Source organism: Anas acuta, chromosome 11, assembly GCF_963932015.1.
Source record: "Anas acuta chromosome 11, bAnaAcu1.1, whole genome shotgun sequence".
Taxonomy (NCBI): Eukaryota; Metazoa; Chordata; class Aves; order Anseriformes; family Anatidae; genus Anas; species Anas acuta.
In genome coordinates, this window is record NC_088989.1 from 13,943,436 (window position 1) to 13,968,912 (window position 25,477).

General features: G+C 59.7%; 1 protein-coding gene across 7 annotated transcripts in view; it reads left to right on the forward strand.

Annotated features, from left to right (window-relative positions):
• The window catches only part of CACNA2D2 (calcium voltage-gated channel auxiliary subunit alpha2delta 2), a 167,337-nt gene that overhangs the window by 131,093 nt on the left and 10,767 nt on the right, over positions 1–25,477 (forward strand). For 3 of the 7 annotated variants that reach the window (XM_068694168.1, XM_068694172.1, XM_068694173.1), the window contains 20 exons: positions 300–359; positions 9,102–9,155; positions 14,629–14,767; positions 16,646–16,777; positions 16,885–16,942; positions 18,808–18,858; positions 18,953–19,052; positions 19,955–20,113; positions 20,217–20,324; positions 20,734–20,812; positions 20,938–20,987; positions 21,492–21,581; positions 21,672–21,740; positions 21,850–21,924; positions 22,305–22,379; positions 22,764–22,835; positions 22,984–23,055; positions 23,137–23,198; positions 24,107–24,183; positions 25,335–25,355. In XM_068694168.1, the coding sequence (XP_068550269.1) occupies positions 300–359; positions 9,102–9,155; positions 14,629–14,767; positions 16,646–16,777; positions 16,885–16,942; positions 18,808–18,858; positions 18,953–19,052; positions 19,955–20,113; positions 20,217–20,324; positions 20,734–20,812; positions 20,938–20,987; positions 21,492–21,581; positions 21,672–21,740; positions 21,850–21,924; positions 22,305–22,379; positions 22,764–22,835; positions 22,984–23,055; positions 23,137–23,198; positions 24,107–24,183; positions 25,335–25,355 (1,603 nt within the window). The remainder of the gene's footprint in view (positions 1–299; positions 360–9,101; positions 9,156–14,628; positions 14,768–16,645; positions 16,778–16,884; positions 16,943–18,807; positions 18,859–18,952; positions 19,053–19,954; positions 20,114–20,216; positions 20,325–20,733; positions 20,813–20,937; positions 20,988–21,491; positions 21,582–21,671; positions 21,741–21,849; positions 21,925–22,304; positions 22,380–22,763; positions 22,836–22,983; positions 23,056–23,136; positions 23,199–24,106; positions 24,184–25,334; positions 25,356–25,477) is intronic. The other 4 variants (XM_068694169.1, XM_068694174.1, XM_068694170.1 and 1 more) reach the window with 3 other exon arrangements.

Genomic DNA, 25,477 nt, shown 5'->3' on the forward strand with positions numbered 1-25,477 from the left:
TGTGATGACACGATGGCCTCGCATGGCTAGTTAATGCTGATCAGCCGAGCTGAGGTGGCGCAGCCCTGAGCGAGTTCAGGTGGCAGTGGTCCTGCCGGGGATTACGGCTTGCTCCAAAGAGGGGAGCAGCGCAGCCCCTTGTGCCAGGCAGCCCTTCCCCAGGCACTGCTGCCTGCGCCGGCTCCTCCTGCCCCAGCCACGTCCCCTGCTGCCACTGGTGTGCCCCAGCTCGGCACGGGCACTGCCCGACTCGTGTCACGTTCTCCACGCTCACTTTTCCTCTCTCTCTTGCTTTGCAGAGGCTGGCCAACGCTGCGGAGAAGTTCCAGAAAGCCCACCACTGGCAGGACAACATCCGGGTAAGGCTCCGGCTCGCTCACCCCAACCTTCCTTCCACTTGCCCTCCTGGCCCCTGAGCTCCCCGAGGTGCTGGGGACGCTCACGGTGACACTCACGGTGACACTCTCCATGTCCCCTTCCTGCTCCCTGTCCCTTGGCCCTTCCCTCCTTGCTCCCCCTGATTTTTAAAGCGGGTGCTGCCCGTGCCACCTGGATGGCCCTGCCATCCCCAACCCCAGCCCTAATGAAAGCCAACAAAGCAGTTCTGGTGGGAGCAGGCAGAAGGTGAAGCTTGAGCAAAGTCAAGCATTTTGGCGTCGGGTTCCAGGGAGGGGTTTTCAGGGTGGGAGCAGTCGGCCTGGCGCTGGCAGAGGGCAGGGGCTCACGTGCCAGCCCTGCCTGCGGCACCCGACAGCAATGCCAGGCAGGGCTGCTGCTGGGGGAAGGAGCAATCTTGGCTGGGAGAGGGAAGATGTTGTTTTAATGATTGCATTTGACTTTGTAATTATGGCAGTGATAACGCTCAGCGGGAATCTGAAGTATTCTGCCTGGAAATGCTCTCAGATTCTAGCAGTAATACAAAAGGAAGGAAAGATTGTTTTCCTTTCGGCGCAAACGGAGCCTACAATAAAAAAAATCCGAGCCACCCACCCCTTCCTCCAGGCCGGGCCGGATCCTACCCTGCTGCGGGACCCCCCTGCAGTAGCCAAGGGGCCAGCCCCTCTGCCGGGCCCTTTTGGGGTGCCGGGGTGCTGGGGTGAGTGCTGCCCCTGGGAAGAACACGGCTGTCACCACCGGGCTCCCAGAACACACTCCTCTGTGTGACGAGCCCCAAGCGTGGTCACCATGGGCATTTGTCAGGGAGGAACCTCTTGTCCTTCATTGCGCCGGTCCCTGCGTGTGGCTGGGGCTTTGCGCCTGCCCCTGCTGCTAGTCCATCACCAGCAAAGGGGGTTTGGCCAAATGAGAGTGGTTAGATGTCTCCACGGGACTTGCAAACAGAAACAAAGCTGGAAAGAGAAGTTGTGGAAGAGAAGAGAATAAGACCTGAAGCCAACTCCTGCTCTAGTAGACTCTCCTGCCGTTGGTGAAGGCAGCCACGTCAATGTCTCTTGCCTCGGTTACAAAAGGTGAGGTGTCCTCGCTGGCTGTCCCATTCTGCAGACAACTGTCATTGGTACCCATGGTCACCAAGGCCTTTCTGTGTGAAAGCGCTGCCGAATTACTGTCACTTCTTGCCTGAAGATGAGTGGGGGAGACATTAAGAAGATAACAAGATTGGGTGAGCACCACAGCTGGGGTCGGATGCCCCTCCGAGCTCAGCAGGACCATGAGTCCTGGAAGAAAACCTCCCCTGGGTCTGTCCCTCAGCAGTTATGCAGGTTTTAGCCCAAATTTCCTCCCATCTCACACAGAAACGGCTGGCTTGGAGTCGAGATGCTTCAGGTCCGGGCGAGGTGGATGCTCAGTTTTTCAGTGCCTGGCTGCTGGAAAACGCATGTTTGGCGCCGCTCCTTCTGTCGGGTTGTTTGTCCCCGGAGCCACCTGTGCTCAGGGCAAGTAGAGCAAGGACACCAGGGTGCTTCTGCTCATCCCCACAGGAGCCGTGGGTGGCTGCCGTGCCGCAGGTCCCCCTCTGCAGCCCCAAATCGCTCCCTCTCCTCCCAGGGTGGTCTTGGTGATGGAAAACCACGCCAGGAGCAGCCGCAGCGCAGGGGAGCTCCTGGCTCATTTTGCCATTCGCAGCACAAACCTTTCAGAAATCCGCTTTCGCAGGAAAAAAAAAAATATATTTTTAACAGCACCGCTTGCCACCACTTAATCAAGGTAATTAGGAGCGAGTCACCCAGAAACAATGTGCGGCGATGCGTCACCGCGGAGCTCGCCGCAGCTTTATCAGGACAGCCCAGAGCAGGCTGGGGCGCTTGATGGACCGGTGGCTGCAGGGTTTTGCGAGCCACCAGGTCGAGCGTGCCACCTCCCGGCCCTCCGCATCCCTCCTGCCCTGCTGCACGCCGGGGCTGTGCCGGGCCCTGCCGCAGGGACACCCACGGGTGACGAGGACCACGCAGCGCCCGCGGTGTCACCGCTGGCCGCAGCTCCCCCGCCGGGCGGCTGGCTGGCTGGGGCCGCAGCTCTCCCTTCCCCTCGCAGCGTGTCATTTTATAACCCCAAGCTGGAGTTTATGACAGATTGCACCGAGCGCGGTTATTTTTGTGTTTCCATCTGACTGCGTGACGGCAGATGCTGAGTGTTTGCAATGCATTAGTGCTAATGGCAGGACCATTAAACATTAGAGTCGCTCGCTGCAGATGGGTTGCTATGGAAGTTCAGGGGAAAATGAAACAAGAGCAGGAGCGCAAACGGCTGCTAGGCTGCTTCCAGCAGTCGCTCAGAACCGATCTCTGCACGCAAAGTTTCTTTTCCTCGCTGGTGCTGGGCTTTTTGGTTTTCCCCCCTGTGCGCCACTCCCAGACCTCAGCAGCAGGCACAGGAGCAGCGGTGCCAACCCCAGCCTGGGCGCAGGGCAGTGACCGCCAGCCGGTGGTGGCAGCTGAGCCCATGGGCACGGGGACCGTGGCCAGATCTGGAGGACGGAGTCAAAGGCGCAGCCTGCGAAATGCTTCTCAGGGCAGCGTGGTGGCACCGTGTCGGTTTTCTGGGCGGCCAGAGCTATTTGTCCCTTTAAGGGACACTTAGACCCTGCAGAAAGCCAAGCCCACGTTTATGTGCACTTGGCAGGATTATATAAATTGCCTTTAAAAGTTGACTTCTTTATAAGCCATTTTCTGCTTCATAAAATGTTTATTACTGTTGTTTTTCTCCCAGTTCTTCTTCCTCACTGCATTTTTTCACTGCTACACCAGAAAGCTCTCCTCTTCCTCCTGCTGCCCCTCTGCCTCCCCTCTCTCCCTGTGTTTCAGGCGCAATGTGCTTCTCTTCGGGCTCCATCCCAGTGGCAGGGAAATCATCTCAGGATTTAACTCCCCTCGCAGGGCTCGGCACATTTCAGCACCACGTTCGCTGTGCTGTTTTGTCCCTGATTCTCCAAGCGTGCGATTTATGGGACAGCTTCCCCGTAACAAGCCCACATGCCACCCCTTTATGACGGGCGTATTTCCCAAGCAGATTCCCACCGAGCACGCTCGCCGAGCTGCACTGGGCTGACGAGATGGCGTAATTTACACCCAGTGCTTGCCATGGTGAGGACGTGGGGGTTTGTGCCGCATGCACCTTGCCTGGGGCTACTCCAGCGACCCCGATCGGGGCGCTTGAAGGGGTCGGTGCCCTGCAGACCCTTTCTCATGTAAGAGCACTCGCCAACCGCTGAGCTGCAGGTAGAGCGGGCTGCAAGAATGGGCTGTCAGAAACGTCACTCCGGGAAATGCCATTTTTATTTCTCCAGCAGGGTTTTTCTTCTCCGGGCTTTTGCTGCCCAAAATGGTCCCGCTCGGAGCCGCCGAGCAGCTCAGCCACAGAGAGGCACGCCAGGCGGTGGGCAACCAAACAGCAGGCTTTAGGCACGGGGTGAAGCATGGCGCTTTCTGCTCGGGGTAGGTTTGGGGTCGCCGTGCCGTGCCACAGAGGCGGCAGAGGGAGCCCAGGCCTCCCTGCAGCCCCGCGGTGCTCCCTCCATCAATAATTCCCACGTGCAAACAAGGAAGCAAATAACAAAGCCCAGATAATTTCAAGCTCCATTAGAAACGAAACTCAGGGGAAAACGGGATCACTGTTTGCCAAATGGGGAAGGACAGGATGAATAGCAGAGATTTCTCTCCCAGGCTCTCGGTGGGGACTGCAGAAGAGCCCGGCACGGTGGTGGGGGAGCACGGCTGGGTGCCCCGCTCCGTGCCTGCGCCGCACCGTGCCGAGATGCTGCTGGCTGGTTCTCTCTCTCCCCCGGTTTGCTGTTTTCCAGGGCTGCACCAGGCTTGGCGTTCAAAGCCTCCTTAGAAGGGCAAATGCAAGTTCCTTATCCCCGTTTCATTTTTCTCCTCCTTTAATTACAGATCCTACTTATCGGCTGAGAACAGAAAGATCGTCGCCGTAACCTTGCACTTGCCCTTGTAGAAGGTTTACCTAAAAAGTTAGAAAATAAAATCAAATACTCTAATTTGCAGTCGTCTTGCCATTTCAAACCCAGTTTTCATTACAGCACAGAAAGTGCATTGAAGCTGTGTTTATAACCCCCTTTTAGATAACAAATCACATTTTCTTTTGGCTGGCGAGTGTGTAGAATTGATATTTTTTTTTTCAGTTTAATGGGTTTGTGTGTTCAGGAATGATCTCCATCAACTGAGAGTCTTTATTGTGTTTGATATAATGTCAGCTTTCATTACGCTCTGAGAATTACTGTGTTAAAGCACCAACCTTGCTGTAGAGCCATTCTGGCCGAAAGTAGAACAAGAAAATCATTCACAAAAAAACGCGGGGCCGGGCTGTTCGCTCTCCAAAGAAGTGGACGTGCCTCGAGGGGCTCCTCTCACCGCGTTGGCATGGGATGGTCTGTGCTGTGGGTATGCCAGCTGCCAGCTCTCCTCTGCACCACGCCGTGCCGTGCCATGCCCCATGGGGCAGGGTGTCCCAGTACCCACGGGCACTGCCGTCCCCGTGGTGCCTAGGAGGGGAGAGGCAGGCGCAGGAGGACAGGAGGTGCCGCGTGGTGAAGGCTGGTCGGCGAGGCGTGATGAGATCAAACGTCTTCTTGGGGAGATGAGAGGAGTGTTAACGGGTCACTTAAATATTTCCCCAGCTCTGTCAGAGAGGCAGAGGGAGGAAATTGCTTTTAAAAAAAAACAAAAAAGATGCCAAGGGAGATTATGATGCCTGCTTCCACCTGTCCTTGGGAATGGGCTGCGCTGCTGAATGTGCTAAGGGGGCTGGCATGGAGGGGCCTGCGAGGGGAGATGTTCTGGTGCCTCCGACAGCCCGTGGTGGCTGTGCCTTGGCAAGATGCATCACAGCGTGGAAAATGAACGGCGGCTGTGAGTAATGCCCCATCCCTACCCTGCCCCACACACCGCCGAGAGCTGCACCAAGCGCCAGGGGCTGGCTTGCATAGGAAAGGTGCATCTATAAGCAAATCCTGTTGTTATTTCTGTGTGCTTAATGGGTCAGGGACACAAAGAACTCTGTAAATATTTACTGCCCGTTATAAATGCTGATGGCAGTGGAAGGAGCTGTGTGTGAGCGGAGTGGCTGGCACTTTGCGGGCGCACCGGCTCCCTTTGCTCTCCCCAGGCGCTGGTGGCACCAGCCCCAGGCCAGGAGGGCCGGGCTGTGCCCGGGTCTGAGCAGCCACCAAGCACCAAAACCTGGCCCGTGAGGCTCCAGCGTGTCCTGGGTCATGGCACAAACCATCCCCATCCCCTGGCTCCATCTTCCCCACTGCCCTCCGAGTTGCTCCTAGCGGCCTCGGCGGCAAACCGCTGCAGGATTTGGTTCTTCCCAAGCTTATTAAGTCTGGAAAGAGATTTCACGGTCACAGGGGTCACCCACCCGTGCTGCCTGGCAGAATGAAACCTGCAGCTGGGGGGCTGAGAGGGACCAAAGTCAACGCAGCGCAGCGGGAGCTACCTGCACAGTCTCGCTTAGGAGCCGCAGTGCCCCCAGGGTTTAGGATTAGCAGAATGACCCTTACGAGACACCAGCAAGAAATCCAGAGGGGGATGGCAGATCCTCGGGAGAAGGATTAGATCAGCTCGGGTGAGAAAAGCTAGAGAAAGAGCTCTGGAGCCCAGCATGAGCGCAGGTGTCAAAGGCTTCAGCTGTGCTCTCAGCTGCTGCAGAAGTGATGGTGGAGGCTGTAATTCGCCCTAGTGAGCGTGGGACACCCGGAGTGCCCACTTTGACCAGGCACCGCTGCCCTGGGGAGCAGGCTGAGCCCATGGCACAGGCTGCAAAGTGCCCAAAGCACCTCGTCCCTGTTGGGGCAGTGCCAGCCGTCCCACAAACACGAGTCCTGCAGCTGCAGCCTCCATCCCAGGCTTCTGTGGGATGGTGGCTGCAGCTCCATCCCGCAAAAGAGACGTGCACCACTTGCCACCTCGTCAGGCTGATAACACCGTGGCTTCAACCCCACCGGGCTGCAGCGCTGCCATCAGAGCGCTGACCTTTCCAGTGTTATTTTTAGTTCCTGGAACTGTGAAAAAAAAAAAAAAAAAGTCCTATTTCAGTTCCTGTGGAGGCTGGGGAGGAGATGATGCCCTCTCCCCACGGGCTCTCCACTGTGCTGGTACCGGAGCCTTTCCAGCCCTGGTTCTTGTCCTTGTGTTTTGGAGCTCAAACCTCCTCTCCGAGCGCGTGGCGCGGCTCGCAGTGCTGGAACAGCATCCCCTCGAGCAGCTGGAGAGGAATCGGCTTGTAGCTCTCAAGCAGCTCACAGGCTGCTTTAATTAATTAGATTCTCGTGTAGGGGCTGAGCTGGAGGAGCAGGAGCACTGGGGCTGTTCGGGAGGACTCAGGGGAGACATGCGGGGCTGGGGTCCGCAGCAAGGCACTGGCCCGGGGCAGCCCCACAGCCCTGTCCATGAGGGGACCCCAAAATATGAGGGCTTGGTGCCGGCACCCTGCTTCCTGGGTGGCTTCACCAGCTTTTGCAGATTGCTCCGTGATTGCGCTTAGCTCCCAAGGTAATTTCCAGGTACCTGAAGACTAAAATTACCCCGTGCTTCTCCCGTAGCGATGCTCGCAGTGCCGTCACGCAGCTGCTGCGGGGGGTGGCGGGGGAGCACATGGGCAGTTAACCCAGTGCCTGCCTCCCCTTCACCAGTTCAAACCAGCAAAGTGCTCCTGCACAGGCTCATTGGCAAGAGGCGAGGGCTCTGCTTGGGGGCTCTCACCCCGAAATCCCTCAATATCTTCCCCCACTTGTTTTCTTTATTGGTATTTATTCTGAAAGACTCCAGAAATACCAGTGCTATTTACACAGGCCGTGTGCTTGATTTAATGTGGACCAGAGGAGGAGGAAGAGAGGATTAGGTGAAGAAGAAGAACGTGCCTTTAAAGGCAAATATGAAGGAGAGGAAATTGTGGGGCTCCCTGCTTCCCCTCGGGAGATGCCAGCATCCCTGGGATAGCTGCGAGGGGCATGGGATGGGGTTGCGGTGACGTTGGCTGTCCTGCACAGACCTCATCCAAGGCATGGAGCGGGGACAGGAGGGCACCCGACTGCTCCTGGTGTCATCAATGCAATGATTTAGGACTCCCCAGCCATGGGGGAGGTCCCTGCTCCCCATGGACCCATGACACTGGGGCCGGTTCTTCCCCTCACCACCACAGGAGCAGGGCCGCCACGTGCCAGCAGGGAAGGGAGCTTTTTGGAGGAGCCGACGGGAGATAAAATGAATAACAAAGCACCTTCTGGATGGCTGTTGTTAGTCACACTCACTTCTGATTAAAGATCATTAGACATGAAATTAGCTCGTTTGTGTTACGGGTCTCCCAGGGGTTCCTTTAATTACGGCGTGCAGATGGCCGCAGACCTGGGGGGACGCGGCGCAGGCAAGGGGCAGGGGCGTGCGCGGGGCCGCGGCGGTGCGAGGAGGGTGCCGGGAGGCCATCCGCAGAGAAATTAATTTTTTTCCCTCTTCTTGTTGTTGTAAACCCCTCAGCATTTCACAACAAATCACAGATAATTAATAAGTACATTCCCTTAATGACTAGGCTTTTTAATAGCAGAAATTGGAAGATGCTGCTTCGTGGTGGGTTTTTTTTCTTTCACTTTCCCCTCTCGGCTCTTCCTTATTGCTGCAGTCGGAGCCGGAGGGGCTGCAGAGGAGCATGCTGAAGCCACCGTTGGCAGTCCCCATCCTGCTGGGGCGTCACCAGGAGCAGGGAGCCAGGGTGCTGAGCGTGCTGGGGACAGCCACGCTGTCCCCCGTCCCCAGCTCTGGTGGCACGGCCACCCCACGCTTTCCTCCAGCAGCCACTTGGGGCTTTGCCCCAGCCTCACTCCCCTCCTGGGTGGCTCAGCGATCTGCCCCCATCTCCTTAAGCTGGGTTTCCATCCTCCTTGGCTGCTCTGAGCAAGGCTGGCTTGCCTCTTTAGATAATAGCAGCGCGGAGCATCGCAGGGGAGAGGGCTGGTTGTGCACGGCGGCTGCTGCGGGCTGCTGGAGCAGCAGACAGACGTGTCACCCCGCCATCGCCGCCTGCCTTCACGCTCGCATCCCTGCACGCAGAAGAGAGCCCCCAAGTGCCCTTTAATTACCCCTTTTGATGGGAGATGAAATTCTGTTTTGACAGTATTACCGCTCCCTGAATTGCCTGCCTCTTTATGAATGTTATCAGCTGCCTCACGTCCTAGCAGGCAGGCAAGAGGAGTCTGAGCAGACCTTTCTGCCTAAATAGCTTCTAAATACCCCAAATTAACGACGCGCATTTGTGTGGAAGCGGGGATGCTGCTCGCCAGTTTCAGGCACACGGGAAGGAAGGGACGGCCACCCCGCTGCGCTCCTCTGCCCGGCTCTGCCGCAGCAGCCCGGCTGCGGGGACGCTCAGCCGTGTGCCACACCGGTGGCACCATCCCGGGGCTGTTTGGCCACGCAGGAGGCAGCCAGGTCCTCGGAGGGCAGGCACGGGACATGGAGGGTCCCAGCACCGTCCCCGTGACAGCCTGGGGCAGGCGGTGCGGTGTCCCCAGCGGTGCGGTGGCTGGTGGAGACACAGAGGGATGGGTGAGAGGGAGCGGGGGTGGTGACGGGGACCCCCGGGGGTCCTCCCGCAATGGGCACTAACCCAGCTCCCCCCTCTCTCTGCAGGAGGAAGACATCGAGTACTACGACTCCAAGGCAGACACGGAATACGTGAGTACCGTGAGTACCGTGAGTACCCCTGCTGCGCCGCGGGCACGGGCTCCTCCCTGCGACCCTCTCTGGGGCTGTCCCACACCGCTGGCGGGGCTGCCCCGGGGGTCCCAAGCTCCACGGTGGGCACAGCGTGGCCATCCTCATCCATCTGTCCCCCGGCGCTGGGCCCGGGAGCAGCCGGGTGGGCAGGTCCCTCTGCTGCTGCCAAAGTTTCTAAAATTAAAGCCGGCATCTGAAATTCAAATGAAGAGCAAATCTTTAATTAGAGACCGAAGCTAATTCTCTGCCCCCCTCCCGGCACAGCCGTCCTGTGATTTCTGGCAATCAGGGTTTGAAATCCGCACCCGACAGCTCCGTGCTGCCCGTGCTCCCAAGGGGGCTGGCGTTCACCCGCGTCACCCACGCTGGTGGCACGCTGGGGACATGATCAGCAGGGCCAGGTCCTGCCTGCTGCTGTACGGGCCCTGCCAGGAGCAAAGTCTGACCTGGGCTTGGGCAAGCCCAGGGCGGGTTTTGCATCCTCACTGCATCCCACCGCGACTGTCCCCTGCATTAAAGCAGATTTTGGGTCAAAAGTGGAGAAAAGGAGATGGACGCTGAAATAAAAAAGGAGGGAGATGATACCAGAAGGTCTGAATCAAACTAAATAGCGGCCTTCCCATCTTTTCTTTATTTTGCCTCAATTCTTATATTTAAATTGAGTAGGATCTGGCTGAAATGAAGTTAGTTCTGATAGACAAAGCCTATTCAATGTAACTGGGACTTATTCACCAGCCTTATGCCACGTTTTAACAAGGGGGAGGAAGAAATGAGCTTCCTATTCATTTTGCTCGCACTATCTTCCTAAACAGATTTTGGATTTCATAGTGGTTTTTAACAACTGGGATAGCAGAAAATTTTCCTGGGGGACCACACGGCTCTCCACATGTTTACAGAAGCAAAGTTTTCACCATTTCCTGCTAGCAAGGGATGCAAAATTCATCCACGGAGAAGCGTTGAAATCAGCAGCCACTCCCGGCTGGGTATCACAGGCAGAGCAGCGCAGAAATGAAGCGATTTTCAGTTTTTATTATTCTGCGTGTGGCAGGGGATGATGCCGAAATCAGGCCAGCGTCCTCAGGGATGTGCTGTTCTCTGCTGGAAGGGTTTCCCGGGCTGTAAAGCCGGGTTTCGCTGCTGCAGTTGCAGAGTTGTCCCTGTGGCACAGCAGCACCCATCGGGGCCTGGCGTCTGCCCTGTGGGGGGGCATCTGTGCAAGCCCCAGCCCTCGTCCCTGTCCCTGTGCCCTACAGGACTGATCCCCCTGCGGTACTTCTGGCAGCAAACCTGGGCTTCGTGCTGGGTGGCTCTGCTGACCCTGCGGCACCCAGAGGTGGCAGGGCTGGAGGGGGCCTCTGCTGCGGCCACGCAGGGGGCTCGGAGTCATTTCTGAGCTGGGAAATGCGGATTTGTGCCAGCTGAACGTGCCCGTGGTGGGGAGCAGAACTCGGTGCTTAGAGCAATTAGAGGTCAGAGCTTTTCATTTTGTCGCCCTCTGAACAGAATATTTTCGCTTCTCCAAGACATTTGGGGATCTGCTCCTCGTGGTGCCCGGGGGCTGCAGGGCTCGGCCATGGGCCTGCTGCCCCGGCACCTGGAGCACCCCCTGCCCACCTTCCCCCCCTCGCCAGCCCCGGCACCGCTCATCGGTTGCACAGAGGGGAGGGAGGAGGGGGAACGAGCCCTGAAATGTCAGCAGCAGATGAAGGGGGTTGGAAAATTTAATCTTCCAACTTCCTCGACTCATGTGACATTTGGATTTCCTCCCGATAAGCTATCAGCCTGAGAAGTTTCTTTCTTTTGCCTTTTTTCTTCTTTTTTTTTTCCCTCCCCCCCCCTTTCTTCTCTCCTCTGGCTGGTAATTTAAAAATAAATGGTCTAGAAAGATCTCTAAACAGTACCTTTGGCAAAGATTAAAAAAAAAAAAAGAGAGAGAAGGGGGATCGGGGAGCCGGCTAGCAGGAGAGGCTGATTGTTATTTATAACCTGTGCTGCTGTAAAAGCAGGAACGTGGCTGGAGAACACGCTGCCTGCCTCCCTGGCATTAAATTGCTGGATTTCAGGAAAAGCTGAGGAATTTAAGGTGGAGAAGGGCCCTTCTGCAAGTGCCTGGGGTCCCTCAGCCGGTGCCTTGGGCCTTGCTGTGGGAGCAGAGGGCAGCCCCGCAGCCCCCACCTCGCTCCCTCCCCGCCCTGTCTCACCTCCCAGAATCCGGCCTTTCTGGCAAAAGTAAGAAAAAAAAACCCACCCTCTCATTTCCTAGTGCTGAGGATGAAATGCTGCCGGGCCCCAGGAGGAGCAGGGCGTGCTGTCACCACCTCTCCTCCCCGCCACCTTGTGTGACCTTGGCGCTGCTCAGGGCCTGCTGCGGGGCCTGCAGCCACCCGCGGCCTCGTGCTCGGCGTCTTCATCAGCCCGAGCAGCCGCAGTGCCTGGAAATTCACATTTCGCCGTTTTTTGATGCTGATCGGTGGAAAATTTCCACAGATGATGAGATATTTTGGGGTGATGGGCCCTTGCTAAGGGCTGCGGGTAGGGTGGGGGTGCCGGGGTGTACCCGGCATGGCGAGGAGGGACGAGGCGGCGGGGCCGAACCCACAGGCCGCATCAGCCGGGCGTTTGTCATCGGCGCTGACATTTAAGCAGCCCTCATTAGCGGTGGCTCGTTCCCATGGAGATGGACGGGGGCGTTCGCATCCGCTGGAGCTGCCTCGCCGAGGCACGGCGGGGCTGTGCCAGGTCATGCGGCCCGAACCCCAAACTGCAGCAGGGGCGCCGCTCCTCTGTGCCCCCCGTCCATCGGGAGCAGATGGAAAGGGAATCACCAGTGGTGAAATTTGGGGTAAAACCTGCCAAAGTGCTGGCTCCTGGGTGTTCCTCACTGATCTGGGGAACACAGAGGAGAAAAACTACAGAATCACAGAATCATCTAGGTTGGAAAAGACCTCCAGGATCCCCTAGTCCAAGCTCTGACCTAACGCTAACAGTCCCCACTAAACCATATCCCTAAGCTCCACATCTAAACGTCTTTTAAAGACCTCCAGGGGTGGGGACTCAACCCCTTCCCTGGGCAGCCCATCCCAATGCCTCACAACCCTTTTGGTAAAGAAGTTTTTCCTAATATCCAACCTAAAACACCCTGAAACAGACTAGAAACTAGAAACAGGCCGTGGCTTTCCAGCCAGCTCCTAAAGCCCTGGAGGTGGTGAAAGTTCCCAGCATGACAGCTCCTGGCTGAAGCAGTAAATGGGTGTGATACCGAGGCATCGCCAAAGAAAAGGCTTCTAGCAGGGTGTATCAAATCAGGCATTCAGATCTGTAGCATCTGTGTATGTTCTGTTGGACGTATCGTCATGTTTCAAAGATAAAATAGATGTTTTGGAGTCCTTGTGAAAGGAAATGATGAGAAACGCTGCAAAATCCAGCTAGGGACCCGCCAAGGTGCTCTCAGTTAAAGCGATGTAAATCCAGGAGAGCTTGAATCATTTTCTCCTTTGCTCTAATCCACCAATTTAATGTGGGATTTCTTCCCCTGGCCCCATCCATGTGGTTTCCTTCAGCCCAATCCAGCACCGAGGTGCTGCTGCCCCTGCCTGGGCTGGCGATGGCTTCGGGCAGCTTCATCTGGGCAGCGATGACCCCGTCCCAGGAGCCAAATTCCGCCTGGCTTCGACAGGGCTATCTCAGCTGGGGTCAGGAGATTTATGGATAAAGGGTAAACGTAGCTCGGATAACATCAGCTCGCCGTGGGTCTGCTTGCTGTAGGGGTGTCAGTGATGCATGAAGTGTCCTGTGTACAGATAGCTGCGTATTTGTCTCCGAGATCTATACATACGCCTCTTTACAGCTACATGAATGAGAGCAGCCAGACAGCACCAAACCTCGGAGAATACAAATTAGCCCCTCGCATGTGGGTGATATCAGGGAATAATGATAAACACGGGACCAGGAATTATATCCAGGGGTTCCGGCTCCGGTGATGCTGTGAATAAACTCAGCAGTGCAGGGGGAAGAGCGAGGAATTGATGTTCCTGCTGGCGGGGGTGAGGCTGGGGGTCGCCAGGGCTTGGGAGGGGATTTTTGGGTGGCAAAGCAGAGGTTTGGGTGCTGCAGGCGCCCCAGGGCAATGGCTTTGTCCAGTTTGCCAAATCCCTCCAAAGCCCGTTCTCAGCCCTAAATGAGGCCCGGCAGGGACACGCCAGGCTCGCAGCACGGAGAGCTGAGCCCCACGTTTGTGGCCGGACCCGCTCGCTGGGTATCGCACGGCACAGCCGCGGCCTTTTTTCAGCCAAGGGCACCAGGCGAGCTCTTCTGGGGCTTCGCGGTGGGTCAGGCAGCCAGGTTCGTTCCTTTTCTCAGGATTTACGTGAAATGGAGAGTGTAATCTGGATTTCAATCTCGGCGACGTCGCTCCGGGGAGGCAGAGCCGTCCCCTGCCTGCTGCTGGGCTCCCGCAGCCGTAATTGAGTTCAGCATCTTTCCGGGCGGCCGACGGCCCCGCGGTCGCATCGGCTCTGCGGCGTGCTGACACTGCCGATGCGTCTGCTGGAATTAAAAACCAAACCTTGCATAGCAATCCTGTTATTCTCCCGAGCTGTGGCGAATGGTTTTGCCACCCTCCCAATGTCAGGGGAATGTCACCGCCTGGCCGCCTGTCCCGAGCTGTCACAGGGGAGGTGGCATCTCCGCGCGTCCTCCTGTGACTCCGGCTCTTTTTGGGAAGATGCTGGTGGGAGAGCTGATGGCTCTGGGGAGCATGAGGGGCAGCATCCTCATCCTCATCCTCCTCCTGCCCTGAGCCCCTGGTTGCCAGCAGCTGTCCCAATCCCTGTGCCCACGGCAGGGGCGCAGCAGCTCGGCAGGCTCAGGGCCGTCACCTTCCCCTGGCTTTCCTCGCCCCCAGCACAGCAGCAGATCTCTTCTCCCTTCCTGCACAGCCATCGCCATGTCCTGCAGGCATGGGCCAAGGTCCATCCTGTGTCCCCAAGGGCACTGTGACTCAGGCAGGGGACGTCCCCGTGCTGCCACCCAGGGCCCCTCCGCTCGGTGCTGGGGGAGAGGAGCGGCCGTGATGGAGGGAGCGCGCTCCAGTGCCGGCAGTGGGGAATTTGCCATCTCTCCACCATAATTAAATATTGTTTGCATTGCTTATTGACAGAGCGTTAAGCTGCACTCCGTTTTAATTTGTTCTTTGATAGTTGCCTTTTGCTGCTAATTGATTTTCAAGGCTTTTTATTATTTTTTTTTTTGCCCGGGTGGGTTGGTTTTTTTTTTGCTGGTTTCAGACCTGCCGTGCTACCAAGCCCGATGCCAAGTCTCAGCTGAGCTCAGCCTCCCCAGCCAGCACTGCCGGTCTGCGCGGGATGGGCTGGCGCTGGCTTTGGGTGGGGGCACCCTGCACACATCCCCGGTGTCCCCACGCGCTCTGCTCTTTCCCCAGGACGATCCTGATGGAGAAGAGATCGAGCGGGAGAAGTCCAACTCCCTGAAGCTGGAGTTCACCGATGACGCCAACTTCAAGACCAAGGTTAACTACTCGTACGCCGCCGTGCAGATCCCCACGGACATCTACAAAGGCTGTGAGTGCCCTCGACCCGCTCGGCTCTATGCTGTGAGGCCGGGCGCAGCCTCCACGTGGCCGGCTCTCGGTGCCACAGCCCTGGGGACCGTGTCCCCGGGGTCCCTGCCAGGCCCAGTGGCTCTCAGCCGCCGTCCCCCAGTGTTAGGGACCCGCTGGGTCCCTGCACCGCAGCGGCTCCGTGCTCGGTGTGGACCAAAGGGTTGCATCAGACCAGGGTGGCAGGGGGATGGATGGAAGGATGGATGGATGAGGGGTTTGTGCAGGATGACACGGACACGCCACACCACCCTGTGGTCCTGGACCAAGCTGGTGTGTCCCCACAGGGCGGTGACAGTCCCCGAGCTTGCAGAGCTCTCCAGCCTCTCCCTGCCACGGTGGCACACGGTGACAGTCGGGTCTGCATTTCCCTCTAGTGGCTGCTCTGCACAGAGCTGGGCACCGCTCCCGGCCGGACACCGGCTCCCCGCAGCCACTGGCCTCATCCTGCGCCCAGGCACAGCCCCTGCTGGCCCCCGCACCCCCTCGCCTCCCCTGGCCCCTCTCGGAGCCACTTGGTGAGGTGACAGGGGCCGAGCTCCTGCTTCTGCCCCTCACGCTCAGAGCCACATCGGTGGAACGGTTTCACCCCGAGAATGAGAAATTGCAATTAGTTTAATTAGCAAGCCAGCACAGGCCGGGCAGCTAATGAAGCAATCCTGAGAGCGGGGGGAGATGAAATAGCCAGTACCCCGAGCCCCCTGCTCACCAACTGGCCCAGCCAGAGCCATGCCAACCCCTGCCTGGCTGGGACACGATTTGGGGAGCTGCACGGGGCCACGGGTCTGCAGGGATGGTGGGTGGGCTGGGGACACCGGGGACACGTCCCCGCGGGGCCCGCTGGAGAGGCGCTATCGCTGCCTGGCACGCTGCTGAAAACCCTGCGGAGACGCCCTCCGCCGTCACCCCTGGCTACACACACAAATTACATCCTATATGTGTTTTATTTACTGTGCCACTTTTAATTAAAGCCGCAATCTCTCTCCGGCGGGGCGGGGCTGGGCTCACCCTGCTGGGGACGGGGACGAGGTGGGGACGGGGACAGGAGGGCGCAGAGCAGCCGCACCGTGGAGCATCTCCAGCCGCCCGAGCCCTGTGTGCGCACAGATGCTTCGTAGGGGCTGTGTTTGTGCACAGGGATGATATTGGGGGTTGTGTGTGCACAGGGAGGGCACATATGGATATATATATGCATATATTATGAGGGTGTATATATATCTATACGTGTATTTAGGAAGGTGTGAGCCTTTGTGGGAAATCCCTGGGCTGTGGCCATGTCCCAGCGTGGCCCCGGGCTCGGAAATGGTTTGGGGGCTCGTGGCAGGAGGCACGTCTGGCTGGGGTGGTCAGCAGGATACGGGGACGCCGTGGGGCTCCCCAAGAGCTGGAGGTGCCAGGAGGGTCCTCGTGCCCACAGGGACGTCCTGCTGTCCCCACGTGCTGCCCGGCAGCCTCCCCGCGCTCCACCGGCCCCGTTTAATTAACCACGGGCGGCGGCTGCCGGCAGCTTATCTTCTGCTTTAATAGCTGAATAATTTAAAGCCTCTGTTTGCCGGCATCTTAATTGCTTCTGCGTCAGGTGCGGGGGCCAGCGGGAACGCAGAGCAGGGCCCGTGCATGGCCCGCTGGTGGCTGTCCCTGGCACCGGGGCTGGCACGGTCCCAGGAGGCATTTGCTGGGAGGGGGGTGACACCGTGGCGGTGGCTGTCCCCTCCCGGAGCTGAGCCCCTCAGGGGGCAGCAGGGGGGATGCGGTGAGGGCTGCCAGGCCCCTCTGGAGAAGGGGCAGAAGGGACACGGTGTGGTCCCTGTCCCCCAGCCGCCCGCTCTGTGCCTTGCAGCCACCGTCATCCTCAACGAGCTGAACTGGACGCAGGCGCTGGAGGATGTCTTCATCGAGAACCGCAAGGAGGACCCCTCCCTGCTCTGGCAGGTCTTCGGCAGCGCCACCGGCGTCACCCGCTACTACCCCGGTGCGTGGCAGGGGTGTCCCTCTGTCCCCAGGGTCCCCCCCCCAAGTGGGAACAGCATCCCTGGGGAGGTGGCAGCGCCTCGCTCACTGCCCGCCTTTCGCCCGCAGCCACCCCGTGGAGAGCCCCCAACAAGATCGACCTCTACGATGTGCGCAGACGGCCCTGGTAAGGGGACAAGGACCTGGGGGGAAGTCAGGAAGGACCCCCCCACCCCCCGTTCCCCCTCCCTGCCGCCCCCCAGCACGCCAGACTCCGGCTCCGGGAGCAGCCAGCTCTGTCCAATTTTCATTTCACACATCGTTGGCATTGGAAAATGGATACAATAACACAGGCAGGGGCATCCAAGCTGCAGCTTTCATCTCCCGCTCCCCTCCCCTCTCCCAGCGCCGGGAAGGCAGAGGGAGATGGAGAGATAAATCCTCAGATCCAGATTGAAGCAGGTAGAGCTGCTCCCTGCGGCCCCACGCCCGTGCCTGGCCCACGAGCGGCGTCCCCGCAGAGACCCCGTTTAAACGGGGCTGCGAACAGCTCGTGAAGAGCCGAGGCAGAAGGATGGGGTGATAAACACCGAGACAGAGCCAGCCGGTGCCGAGTGAGAGCTGCGAGCTCCGGTTTGGCTGCGCACTGAGCTGAGCGTGACGGAGCCACACACCATCAGCCCAGGCCAACATGTCCCCAAGCACCATGGGGTCGCACAGCAGCCGAGGCGCAGGGACCCACGGGGCCATCAAGTCCAATTCTTGGGCTCCTAAAGGGCCACCCCAAAAAAATCACTGCTCTGCCCACCTGCGGCTGGGGGCTCAGCGATGCTGGGGGTCCCCAAAAAGCACCCGTGTACCTCGGTGCCCTCGCTGCAGGCTCCGTTGTGCCGAGCCCAGGTCGCTGCCCGGTGCTGGGTTTTGAGGACGGGGGGATACCCACAGCCCTGGTACCCCATTCCGCACAGGGTGTGGCCCCGGCCAGGCCCTCTGCTTGTCAGAAAATGAAGGGTTCCATTATTCAGGCTAATTACCTGTGATTTCTCTGCATTAATACTAACTGCTCTCTGCTGTGGGGGCCGTTAGAGGAGGGCTGGGTGTTCTGGGGGCTGCTGATGATGGGGGGCCAACGAGCTGCCCGGCTGGCCCCGTGCTCACCCACCTGGCCATGGAGCAGTGGCAGCACCCCTCGGGGTGGGGGCACCCCTTTGCTGCCCACCAGGGCTCAGGGCTCTGGTGCACCACACAGCCCACACCGCCCCCAGAGCCCTCTGTGGGGCACAGCGGGTCCCCAGGTCCTGCTCCCCATGTCCCCATGTCCCCAGTCCTGCCTCCAGCCTCCATGGGGACAGGCAGAGCCATCGCAGCACCCAGGACCGCCAGCGCCGCTCGCTTCCCTTCCCCTCCCTTGATAAATGGCCCTATTAAATAAAGCCTTTTCCTGCGGAGCCCTGGGTATTAATCTGAGCGGGGCACCCGGAGATAAATGCGCTGCCACAACCCATTACAAGCAGCATCTTAGTTTGTGGGGAGCCCAGCGGGGGGAGCAGGCAGGCACCGAGCCCCCGGTCCGGCTTCAGCCACCCAGCAGCGACCCCACAGCCTGCAGGAAGGGCCTGGAGCTCGGGGGCAGCAGGAGGGGGGACAAGCAGCAGATCCCATCCCCATCCCGTGGGCTGGGGGCATGGCAGGGAGCAGCCCGGCTGCCTTTGAGGGCCGAGGAAGGTTTCCCTCGTTGTTTTCGGGGGGGGGGATGATTTACGCGTTATCATTATTTTTCCTCCCGGTAGCTAAAAATAACCTCATCAGCCTGGCCTTTGAAGCTCCCGGGAGGGGGGTAAATAGCATCTTAATAGGGCTGCGTGTGTCAGCATAATCAGCGCGCAGGAAAGGGCCCGCGATGATGGAGGAGTTCGGCATTTAGAGCTCGGCAGCCTGGCGCGGCAGCGAGCGGCGGCGTGGCCGCACCGCTCCACGTCCTCGCCCCGGTGGGGTCGTGGCACGGCTGCGGGACCCCCCTGCCCCAAATACTGACCCCTCTGCGTCCCACAGGTACATCCAGGGCGCCTCCTCCCCGAAGGACATGGTCATCATCGTGGACGTGTGAGTAGGGCGGGCGGGCGGCGGGGCTGCGGGGACCCCCCTGTCCCCATCGGCCCCGCGCTGCCGAGCCCCCAGCTCCCCTCTCTGCGGCCAGGAGCGGCAGCGTGAGCGGCCTCACCCTCAAGCTGATGAAGACCTCGGTGTACGAGATGCTGGACACCCTCTCGGACGACGACTACGTCAACGTGGCCTCGGTGAGCGCTGCGCCCCGCGGGGTCCCCGGATGCCCTGTGCACCCAGCCAGCACTCCCAGAGCCCCCTCGCCAGCTCCAAAGCTGCCACGAGATGAACCCAGGGGCTCGTCCGTGCGTGGCAGTGGGCAAAAACCACCACGATTGCAGGGCTCCTGGTGGAGCTGCCCCGGTGGTGTCGGGCAGCTGAGATGTGGCATCGGCTGCTTGCGGCTTTGGGAGGCCAGGCTGGCGTTGTGCAGCAGATAAGACGAGCAGAAAAGTCCTTTCTGGCCTCAAAATCCAGGCAGGGTGAATCACTGGGGTTTTTGATGGTCAGGGGGGAGAGGAGGGCTGCGCTGAGCAGTCCCTGCCACAATTATCCCTCAAAGATCTGGCAAGTGCTGTTTCTTTTGATGGCTTTTACAAGAAATCCTCCCAAACCTGCTGCTGGATGCGTTTCAGCTCAAGGCCAGCTCAAGGAGAGCCACAGCCCCGCAGCAGCCGCAGCCCTGGCACGCTGGAGGTCGGATCCTGAACCCAGCCAGGGCAGCCCCAGGCTCCAGGGCTGGGGGAGATGTGCCGGTCTGAGCCCTGCCCCTCACCCCGCATGCCCCCGAGGGGTCTCAGGAGGTTTGGGGAGCGCTGGGCACGTGGTGGCCGTCACCCCGGGGACGCTGCACCCCTGAGTGCAGCCTGACACCAAGCAAAGCCAGGGGGCACGATGGCATCGGTGGCTGATGGCTTTGGCTTCTGACTGCACCAGGTTGAGGTCACCCTGGTGTCCCCACTTGTCCCGCTGTCCCTGTGCCACCAGGACACCACGTGTAGGGTGCTCCAGCCCGCAGGTGCCTTGTGCCCACCGGGGCTGCCTTTGGGTCCCCATCCCCTCTCCAAGACTCGCCGCCCTCTTTTCTCCCTCCCAGTTCAACGAGAAGGCGAAGCCGGTGTCGTGCTTCAAGCACCTGGTGCAGGCCAACATCCGTAACAAGAAGGTCTTCAAGGAGGACGTGCAGGGGATGGTGGCCAAGGGCACGACCGACTACAAGGCCGGCTTCGAGTACGCCTTCGACCAGCTGCAGAACGTGAGCTGGGGCCCGGCGGGGAGGGCAGCGGGGCTGCGGGCTGGCAGGGGAGGGCAGGCTGCGCCCGTGGGCCTGCCCCACGCGCCGCCCCTCTGCCTCGCAGTCCAACATCACGCGGGCCAACTGCAACAAGATGATCATGATGTTCACGGACGGCGGCGAGGACCGGGTGCAGGACGTCTTCGAGAAGTACAACTGGCCCAACAAAACGGTGAGCACCCACGGCTGCGTGCGGCACGCAGCCGGGCACACGCGTGTGCGCACAGAGCCCGGCCCAGCTCTGGCTGGGAGGTGGCATCGTGCAGCAGGACCAGCTGGGATCCTGCAGCTTTATTGCTGGCTTCCGCCTCATTTGCTAGGAGCTATTTCCCCAGCCCGCCCGCTCCTGCTCCGAGCCACTGCCCCCGTAATGGGGCGGCTGCTGCGCCACTGCCAGCACCGACCTTGGTGCGCGGGGAGGGATGGGGCCAGCGGGTCCCCTAAGCACCTGCCCCAGTGGGAGCACACCCCGGGGTGTGGGGACGGGGCTGTGCGCTGCCGTGCGAGCCCAGGGACCCCCATAGGGTCCCCGGTGCTGCCCCTGTGTCCTCAGGGTTGCTCACAGCCTCGCTGTGTCGCAGGTGCGTGTCTTCACCTTCTCCGTCGGGCAGCACAACTACGACGTGACCCCGCTGCAGTGGATGGCGTGTGCCAACAAAGGTGAGCAGGGGACTGGTGCCGGGTGTCCCCGGGGCGTGTGGGGCTGCCCAGCACGGTCCAGGCTCCGGTACAGATGGACTGCAGGGTGGCGGGCTCCCTACCTGCATTTCTCTTTCTTTTCCAAGGTTACTACTTTGAAATCCCCTCCATCGGCGCCATCCGCATCAACACGCAGGTGAGGCAGGGTGCTGGCACGTGGCAGCAGGCAGAGCTGCCCTCCCCAGGCACCCCAAAGTGCTGCACAGCCCCAAAATGCTGGCGAAGAGCATGATGCCACTGAAATGTCATCCTCTGCAGCACCCCCTGCCCCTTTCCCTTACCAGGCACCACTTTGTGGGGTTCCCGGCAGGGTCCCCACTCTCCCCTTGGGGACAGATGTGACCCTGGGGCTGCTCGGGGCTGGAGGCCCCTTCCCTGCTCCTGATACTTTCCCAGCACGGAGCAGAGCGAGCAGCACCTTGCTGGCACATCAGCACCCCCACTTGGGGATTCCTGCTGCAGCAATTCCCCTCGGATATTGCCAGCAGCAGCCGCTGCTCCCGGGGCAGCTCCTGGTGGTGGCAGCACCCATGGGTGGCGGGCAGGGGGCACCCGGTGCTGAGCTGTGATTTGGCAGCGGGGCATCACCAAGCACTGGGTGCAGGGCCCCGGTGTCACGCTGTCCCCTCTGTCCCCACAGGAGTACCTGGACGTGCTGGGCAGACCCATGGTCCTGGCTGGGAACCGAGCCAAGCAGGTCCAGTGGACCAACGTCTACCAGGACGCCCTGGTGAGGACCCCGGCCCCGCGCAGCCCCCACAGGGCCACGATGCCCGGGTGCCAGTGAGGGGCTGGCTGACACCCTTCTGTGCTCGCACAGGGGCTGGGGCTGGTGGTGACGGGCACGCTGCCGGTGTTCAACCTGACCGAGGACAGCAGCGACAGGAAGGTAGGAGCCGCCCTGCACCCTAGATGGGGCACTGGCACCCCTGGGTGCTGCCTGCTGGGTTCTGGGCAGAGCCCGAGCCCTGACGCAGCCACCCCGCGCCTCCTTCCAGAACCAGCTCATCCTGGGTGTGATGGGGATCGACGTGGCGCTGAACGACATCAAGAAGCTGACGCCGCGTTACAACGTGCGTGGGGGGTGTTCCCCATCCATCCCTGCCCCACGGCTCCCCACGGCCCTACTGCGGCGTGGGCAGCTCTGGCAGAGCTGCAGCAGCAGTCCTTGGGGCAGTGACCGTGGGGGCAGGCGGGTGGCACTTGGAGACACAGAGCAAAACCATTCACAGTCAGTGGGAACTGCCCAGAGGACAAAATCCAGAGGCGGGGAGAGAGGAAAAAGCTCTGGGTTTCCCTGCCCCTGTGTTCCCATCACAGTGCTGTGCAAAAGGGGGGTTGGAGCTGAGTTTGGGAGGTTGGAGAGAAAAACAAAACCAAGCCTGCAGAGCTGATGGGTAGCGTGGGCACGGCTCGGCACGCAGCTGTGCTCACGCGTCCTGTCCTCCCGCAGCTGGGGGCGAACGGCTACGTCTTCGCCATCGACCTGAACGGCTACGTGCTGCTGCACCCCAACCTGCAGCCCCAGGTGAGCAGGGGAGCGCTCCCCCCACTGCTGGGTCCTCGCCTCTGCCCCCCGGGGGGGGAAACTGAGGCAGGGAGAAGCGGAGCGGCTACTGGAGGGGATTCATCACTGGGCACCGGGCGGGGAGCGAGGCAGCAGCAGCGTGCAGGGTGGATGTGTCTCGCTGGAAGCAGCATCCCTCTTAGCTCATCACTGGTGTTAATGCAGCAGGAACAGGGGAATTTCTGTCCCCGTTCTGCTTCAGGGGATGCTGTACCCCCGGGGTCTTTCCCACCGTGGCACAGGGAGGAGCGGAGCCGCCCCACGCAGGCTGTGAGGAGTTTGTCTGGGCTCAGCGGCGGCTGTGGGAGCCCTGAGTCCTTTCCGTGCCTCCCTCTCTGCCTGCAGATCATCAATTTCCGCGAGCCGGTGACGCTGGACTTCCTGGACGCCGAGCTGGAGGACGAGAACAAGGAGGAGGTGGGCAGAGCCTGGGGCAGGTGGCGGGGCACGGCTGGCACCCGCTGCCCCAGCACTGATCCCCGACGGGTTACAGTCCCCTGGGTGGTGCTGAGGGGCCCACAAACCCGGCCAGGCTGCCCTCAGTCACCTCCCCCGTGTCCCCCAGATCCGGAGAAGCATGATTGATGGAAACGACGGGCAGAGGTTCATCAAGACCTTGATCAAGTCCCTGGACGAGGTAATTAGCAGGGGAGGGGGTCACAGCTGGAGCCACGGTCCCGGCACCGCAGAGCCCTGACTCGCTGCCTCTGGTCCGCAGCAATACATCGACGAGGTGTTCAGGACCTACACGTGGGCCCCCATCAAAAGCACCAACTACAGGTGAGCAGCTTCAGCAGGACCCGTGCTGGAAGGGGGACGTGGCCTCGTGCCCGAAGCTCCGGAGGTCCCCGAGGCCACCAGGAGCGTGTCCCAGAGACTGGGGGCTGCAGGTCATTGCGCAGGAGGTTGCTTTGGAGGCGGGGAGCAGAGCTCCCTCCGCATTTACAGAACCCCCAGAACCATCTAGGTTGGGAGAGACCTTCAGGATCACCACGTCATCCCCAGCACCCGGTGCACCAGACGCTCCTGGTGCACGGATTCATCCGGAGCTGGTGCCCACGTAACAGTTTTCTTCTTTCTCCCCAAACCGGGCAGCTTCTGGCTCTTCCTTCAAGGGCTGCAGCTCTTCCTGGCTTCTTCCCTTGTGTGGGGACAGCTGGTCCCTCCTCCACGTGCATCTCCCTTGGTACCCAGCAGGCACTCGGTACCCTTGGTACCCATCTCAGCCTTGGCTGGGCAGGCTCCTCACCTCCCCTGTGCTCAGGGGGTGGCCCCAGGACATCCCCGGGTGCTTCAGGATGGCACCGGGAGCTCCAGGATGTCTGTGGGTGCTCCAGGAATGGTCTTGGGGAGCTCCAGGTGCCCCCTGGTGGTCCTGGGCGCTCCAGGATGTCGCTGGGTGCTCAAGGATGTCCCCAGGTGCTCTGGGATTTTCCTGGGTGCTCCAGAACATCCCTGGGTGCTCCACGATGTCCCTGAGCACCCCAGGATGTCCCTGTGTGCCCCAGGATAGCCCCGGGTGCCCTGGGATGTCCATGGATGGCCCAGGACGTCCTCGGGCACTCCAGGACACCCGTGGGTGCCGCAGGGGTGTCCCTGGGTGCCGCGTGGTGTCGGTGGGTGCCCACATGGGACAGCACTGGGTGGGTGCTGAGCCTCACGCCGCCTGTCTGCTTTCCCTTCCGCAGCCTGGGGCTGGTCCTGCCGCCCTACAGCACCTACTACATCCAGGCCAACCTCAGCGACCAGATCCTGCAAGTGAAGTGTAAGTAGCCCCTGCCCTCCCCGTGCCCCCCCGCACACCCTCTGCCCCGGCCCCCCCAGAAACGGCTGTCGGGGGGGGACAGAACGAAGCGAAGCCCGATGAGAAAAGGGATGAGAATAGCTGTGAGAGGAAAGCAAAATAATAATGAAAAATAAATAAAGAAGTAAAAAAAATAAATAAATGAAAGAGGCGTGAGGAGGTGAGCGCACACACGCTGAGGCAGGGGCCAGCTGCGCCTGGGGGTGCCAGGGCTGCACCCCGGCACGATGCGCCCCCAGCACCCGAGGGGCAGGCGCCTGCTGGGGTCAGGGAGCGCTGCAGCAGCCAGAGAACTTGCAAGCCTGTGAAAGTCTGCATGGGTCTTTTTTTTTTTTTTTAATTATTATTATTATTTATTTCTTTATTTCCTTCGTTTTATTACGATTCTTCTTTTGCTTTCGACCATTCTTCTCGTTTCGATGAGTTCGGTTTGGGTTGCTTTCGATTTTTTGCCTTTCCTTTCGAATTAATCCGTGTACTTGTGTGTTAGCCTGGCCCCCTCTCTCTCTCTCTCTCCCCCCCCCTAACCCCACCCCGGACCCCAAACCCCTCTCCCCTCGTCGCGGGGCTGGCGTGGAGCCCCCAGCGACGCCCCCCGGCCCCTCCGGCCGCCGTGCGCCCCGCGGGGACCGCGCCGGGCCCGTCCCGGGAGGGGGGTCCCCAAACCCCAAACCCCGCTCCCCCCCCCTGCCTCCCCCAGCCTGGACTTTCTGCATGCCCCGCTGACGCAGCGAGAGCGTTGCTGTATCAAGACTGTTGCAAGTGTTTGCTACTGACTCTCATTTTCCTTTGGAGTACTGAATATATATCTATATATTTCTCTGGTGATATCTTGGCATCTTTTTTATTATTTCACTGTGGCCTTTTGGTTTCTTTACTGGTTGGTTTTATTATTTTTTTTTTATTTCTTTCCTTTTCTTTTTCATGTCGTTTTTTTGCAAGAGGTTTCCTTTTGGTATGATTATGATACACAATATTTTTATTCAAACGGCGATTGAATAAAATATTGTTTGTGCCCCCCTTCCCCCTTTCCACCCAACCCCCTTTTTTTTTGTTTGTTGTTTTTTTGTTTGTTGTTTTTCTTGCTTTCTCTCTATGGTGGATTCACACAGTACCAAACATCAAAATGAAGGGCAAGTATTTTCAGTCTCAGACCACTCACCTTCACCACCCCGTCCCTGCCCCGTGTCCGGCCCCCCCAGCCCTGCCTCCACGGCTCCCCCACCTCTCCCCCCCCTGCTTGCCCATCTCCCTG